Source organism: Ruditapes philippinarum, unplaced genomic scaffold (genome assembly GCF_026571515.1).
Source record: "Ruditapes philippinarum isolate M1 unplaced genomic scaffold, ASM2657151v2 ctg11950_1_1_1_1, whole genome shotgun sequence".
NCBI classification, from domain to species: domain Eukaryota; kingdom Metazoa; phylum Mollusca; class Bivalvia; order Venerida; family Veneridae; genus Ruditapes; species Ruditapes philippinarum.
Genome location: NW_026866867.1, coordinates 73949 through 79759, shown reverse-complemented (window position 1 = coordinate 79759; position 5811 = coordinate 73949). Strand labels below are relative to the sequence as shown.

The 5811-nt window shown below is 30.6% G+C and overlaps 1 protein-coding gene across 1 annotated transcript; it reads right to left on the bottom strand.

Moving 5' to 3' along the window:
• Positions 1-9: 9 nt before the first annotated feature.
• On the bottom strand, positions 10-4257 carry LOC132734047 (proline-rich transmembrane protein 2-like). The gene is made up of 4 exons (XM_060720743.1): positions 4107-4257; positions 1709-1869; positions 1143-1274; positions 10-182 (listed from the first exon to the last, which is right to left on the bottom strand). The coding sequence occupies exons 1-4, from the start codon at positions 4120-4122 to the stop codon at positions 42-44; spliced, it is 450 nt and encodes a 149-aa protein (XP_060576726.1). The 5' UTR covers positions 4123-4257; the 3' UTR covers positions 10-41.
• Between the last annotated feature and the right edge of the window lie 1554 nt (positions 4258-5811).

Below are 5811 nucleotides of genomic sequence, written 5' to 3'. Positions count from 1 at the left end.
CATGTTTTGTTATTTGTCAGTAGTGGTTGTAAACATTGTCGTTATATAATATCAATTTCAAGGACACAAAAATGACCAACAAAAATAATTCCAATAAACACACTGGTTATCATTAGCTTTTTGGCGTTGTCAGACATTCTTCTTGCCCCGGCATAGTCACCAGCATTTGCAAAATAATTTGCCTGAAAATAACATAGATTGAACATATAACTTAAAGGGATTTGTAAAGTATGCATTGCATTTTACTTACTATCTAGCTTACTTAAAGGATGGAAAGAGAGCTAAGGATACAAATGAAAGGGGCTCATAGATGTAATGCTACAAATAGTAACCAAATTGATATCTTGTAGTATACATAATGTAATATCATTTTGTTGACCTGAGGACACTAGCCAGTAAAAAGCTGTGCTTAGCCAACAAATTCTGTGAACCAAAATGCTTTACCTTTATCATTTATACAATAACTATAAAAGTTATAATAGAAGACCTTAAATATTATTAAATTAACTAATTTATAAAAGTTGATGTAACTTTTGCGGGCCCAATTGACTGCAAGTTATTTGGAATAAAACATCGCAAATATTTCCAAGTATCGAAATTAACCATTTATACAGTACTTAGTAAGTAGATTTCTACGTCAGTAAGCGTTGTTAAAAAGCTATTAAAACGAAACATTCGAGTCTAATATGAGTCTGAATAAAACGCATGGTTTACTGCGGATGGCACGATTTATGACAAGTCGTCATTTTAATTACACGTGCACAAAAACAATAACTAAAAACATTCACATGCATAAGCTTTATACTTCGGCACAAAATCCAAATTTTTTGATTGATTTCTAGCAAAACGTTATTTTTTTTCATTTTCTTCAGATATAAAAATGATGTTTGCCAGATTCCTGGCACAGTGTTTCGGTAGTTTTCCCTTGGCATTGACATCAGCGTGTCCATCCTGTCACAGTAGAAAACGAAAACTTTACTAATTATAAATGTAACGCTACCCCTTTAATACGCATATCTTAATAGGCGTTCGGACGTAAAGGTAGCATTGTATTCGGCTCTTCTCCAGGTGTACAGCGCAGCAATTTTACTTGTGCGTAAAACTTCGTTTGTAAACTTATTTTTATTTATTGTTAAGATTACCTCGTTTGCATAGAAGATTGCGCATATTCCAGTAGGCCAGAAACAGCAGAAGCAAGCTAAAATAGATCCAATCATATAATCTGGAGGTCTCTTGTGGTAAAAGGCGATACCAGGTTCTGGCTGAGTAACAACCTAGAAACAATAACATGGCCAATTTAGAGCAGACATATCTTTATTCATTTTTGAATAATTATTTGACAATATCTTTTTAGATTTTTTGAACCATGAAGTAACATACTGTTCCCCAAGTTATGATATAAATGCCTTAACAAAAACATGCTTTTATAATGAAATGTAAAACATCGGCTAAGATCATGAAAAGACTTTTTAATAAACTAACCTGCTATATGACTGGCTTGAGAAAAGACAAAGATTCATGGAATCAATTGAAAAAAGTCAAGTATATCATGAACATTTACTGGTGTTGCAAAAACTCAATAATTCAAGTCAAATTCCGAAAAATTTGGATTTATCATATTTCACAGCTGGTATAATATATATTTTAATAGCACATTCTTCTACTTTAGGCAATATTTATTAAAAATGTATGATACGCCAATATTTACCACTTTTGTATTTGTGTCGTGTCGGTATGATTGTTGAAATGGATATGGCTGCTGGCCGTTACCTTGCTGCGATGTAAGAATATCTGGTTGGTAAGGGTGTAGAACATCCACCTTGATTTTCGCATACTTATATGTGTATCCGTCGTCGGGTTGGTCGTAACCTACAAAAGAAATACAACCCAATAATTGCACTGCACAATAAAATATTATGTATCTAAATAATGTATGACCTTATTATATTCATTCGCAACTTTGTATAACAGGTTCCGTCCAGATGTTAATAGCACATTCAACTTTAACATTACTGCACGTTTGTAAATGGAGTCCATGTACATAAACTGTTGTTAGATATGCATATGTCCGTATTCAATGGGGACAATTTTAGACTTGATTTTGTGCATTCTTGTTTTTAACAAAATATCATTGTTTTCAAATTTTCTGATACAAATAGCTTTTCTGATGTACAACATGTCATGGAGCTTTAAGGGATTAAAATAACCCTTTAACTGAAGTGATGGTGTCATGTTTAAATATCATATTCTTTTTATAATTATCTAATTTCATATACCTAATAAATAACGTGCCAATGAGTTCAGTTCTAAAACTGAACTGTTGAGAGAGGTAACAACTGGAGCAGTGCCACTCATTTCATTTGCTCCGCCTCTGGTGAAGTTCGTGTCCGCCTTAAATTGTTGCCAAATTGTTTTTTATAAGAAAATTTGAAAACCATTTGATTTTGTTAAAACAAAAACAAATGCACAAAATCAAGTCTAAAATGTTCCCCATTGCTATACGGACAAATGCATATCATGCACGCGCCATATAATAAAATAACATTTATAAATTATGTCTTAAACGTTTACCTTTAATATCTGTTAAAGATTGATTGCATGCCTCGACAAAGCGCCAGGAATGCTATTATAAAATCCATGAATTGAAATCGTAAATTCGTGAAGTTAAAATCGTGAATTCATGAAGTTAAATCGTGAATTTCGTCAATTTTCTTTGTTGAAATGGGAATTCACAAAGTTAAAAATGTGAATTCATATCTATTAGATGAAATCAAGAATTCAAGTTGAAATGGTGCTACCGGTATTTCGTATAATAATCAGATTTGTATATGCATGTTATAATCCATGAAATCGTTTTTGAATATTTAAATATTTTGAATTGACTTGCCAACCTTTTCATCTTGATAAAAAAAAAAAAAAAAAAAAAAAAAAAAAAAAAAAACAAAAAAAAAAAACAACAAAAAAACAAACATTATTTATGCGAAGATAAAAAGTAAAAAATAGATACTTCATGAATAGCGAACAGTGTAGACCGTGATTAGAAAACGTGTATGTGTCGGTGTGTCTTTGTCTGCACTGACTTCAGTGACCGTCTGAAGGTATATTGTTAAAAAACCTTAAAAGGGTTTAAGTAATAAAAGACCGCAGCTTTTGTAAACGTTTAAATGATATGAAACTTCTAACAATTTATTTATTTTAACATGTCATTGTTGACAAGAAATTCCATACGTGAATCTTTTCGTATTTTGCTATAGTATATATTTTATTGTAGTGTTTAAATGTAAAGTATAATACTGTGTTACGTCACGTCCTGTCAATATATGTGTGTAATTATTTACCATCAAATATCCCAAAATAAACTTTAAAACATGATATATTCATTGTTGACCGCAGTAAATGTTTTAAAACCACCTGTGTACAACATGTATCTAGTTACATAACTAGATGTTTATTATAGAAAAGGGCATTTATGTATAACAAAATCAAGGCAGCCGTTATAAATATTAACCGAAGCATAACAAAAATATGTGAAAATAACTATCCAACAATTGCAACACATGAATGTATTTTTTAACGTTTTACAAACGTGTATCGAATTGAAACTGTTTGAAGATGATAATCAAATGATGAAAACATGTTCATTGGTATGAGTTTAATTTGCACTCGAACAATCATTTTAAGGGGGAATGTATAATACTGTCAAATATCACTACAAACAATGATGGAATTGTACATTTCTACTCGTTGTTTGTAAATGTGAGATACATAATTCGATATTACAAGTATGTTAATTTCAAATAATAAAATGTTATAAAACAAAATATTATCATAAAGCCATTTTTTAATCTAAATATAGTATCTCATATTACAACATAATAATTATGTCAAGCAATTATAGATCTTTAATGAGATTTTATCAAGCTAAACCGGAAAAGACTACATCCAAAACTATCAGAAAATCAGTTATGATGTGCATAGGAGATGGACGTTAACTTTATACAAACCATTAAATATACATGCATTTTCATTACAAAATCTTGACAGCTTAAAAAAGAACTTAAAAAATCTCTTAAGAATATTAAAGAAATGGAAAAAAATCACAGTACCTGCCCTTTCCGCCATTTTGTGGTGTAACGGTGTTTTTTTAATGTAGATCGTTAAAATAAGTTAAGAACACGGAAGAAAAAAGTGTGATTCACTACATCACTGTGTTGTAGCGGTGTCGAATGAGGTAAAACACTAAACTAGTAAGTTTTTAAGCTAAAAACGAAGAACCATCATTTTAAACGTCATCATGTATATCGTACTTTCGTTTAATTTACTGAAAATATAATTACATCTATGATCATCAAAATGTTCAACCACTTCCAGCGACATCATAATAAAATATATATCCATAAATATCATTACACCATCATCATCTTCACCATTATCATCAAAATCATTATTATCACCAACCCCACACGTATCATATTCAAATTTATCTTCGTGTCAATTAAAGTCAATCTTCTCTAATTCAACATCAGAAATCATCATCGTCTGCATCATCACTAATTTTTCAAAATTATAAAATATCATCACCTGCATAATAACCTGCGGAAGAATCAACATTACAACCATCATCATCATCATCATCATCATCATCACCATTATAATTATTAAATTGTTCTTACTTTCATCATTATCAATATCATTACAATCACCTTTTCGATTATCGGTGTTTTCATCATTAAAATATGAGGCCCTTTTATCATTTATAACTCTTTTTTTATTTAAATTTCGAAGTGATCATGAGGATCCTCGTGATGATGATGATGATGATGATGATGAACTGAAAATTATCAGGATGAACTTATGATGATTCTGATGGTAGCAATAATGGTGACGATGATGATAACAGCAATGACGAATTAATGTCGATGATGTTGTTCTGTTGATGATATGACAATGATGTACTGGTTCTAAAGATAAATGTACTGGCGATCGTAATAATGATGCGTGGTGCTGATGAGGATGTCGATGATGATTTGAAGTGCAACAGTACTGATCAGGTTCTTCTGAAAGTAACCTGCCAAAGCTTGATAATCCAGCTGCCACAACGGACAACCAACTTAGCAGAATGATTTTGAACCAAATCTTTGACCCTTTGGGATTGAAAATGTACCCTCAGTTGTTATTTATCAAGGTGTTGTAAGAATGAACACTGAGCTAATATAATGTATATATATATATAATATAATATAATGTAATGTAGAGCCAAAACAATTTTTTCTTAAAATTTAAAAACACGTCAAACGTGGTAATGGTATTGTAATGATGATTCTTGTTAATTTATGATGATGATTATTATGATCATGATCGTGTTATGATGTACTCATAATGATGCTTATGATGTTGATGATGAAGATTTTTATAAACTTATGATAATTAGTATGATTATCATGACCATGCTATGATGTGCTGATAATGATGGTTATGATGTTGATCATATCGATTTTGCGAACTTGTGAATATGGTGATAATGATAATTTTGATAATTTTGATAATGATGCTGAACTTTTAATCTTTAATTTTTATGAAAGTACTATCCAGACGTTGTTTTGACATCAAATATTTTAATAGCCGCTTTTTACAATTCGTTGATGACGTACATTACCTCGCCCAACAAAAAATAAAAAGCACGTTCCTTTACTTCACTAATAAATAGGTCGTACGTATAACATGGGTCAAGAAAAAGTCTTAAAATTACTTAATGATAAAGCAAACTTCATTGTCTATCAACTATTCGCAATACTGCATTAAATCAATAAA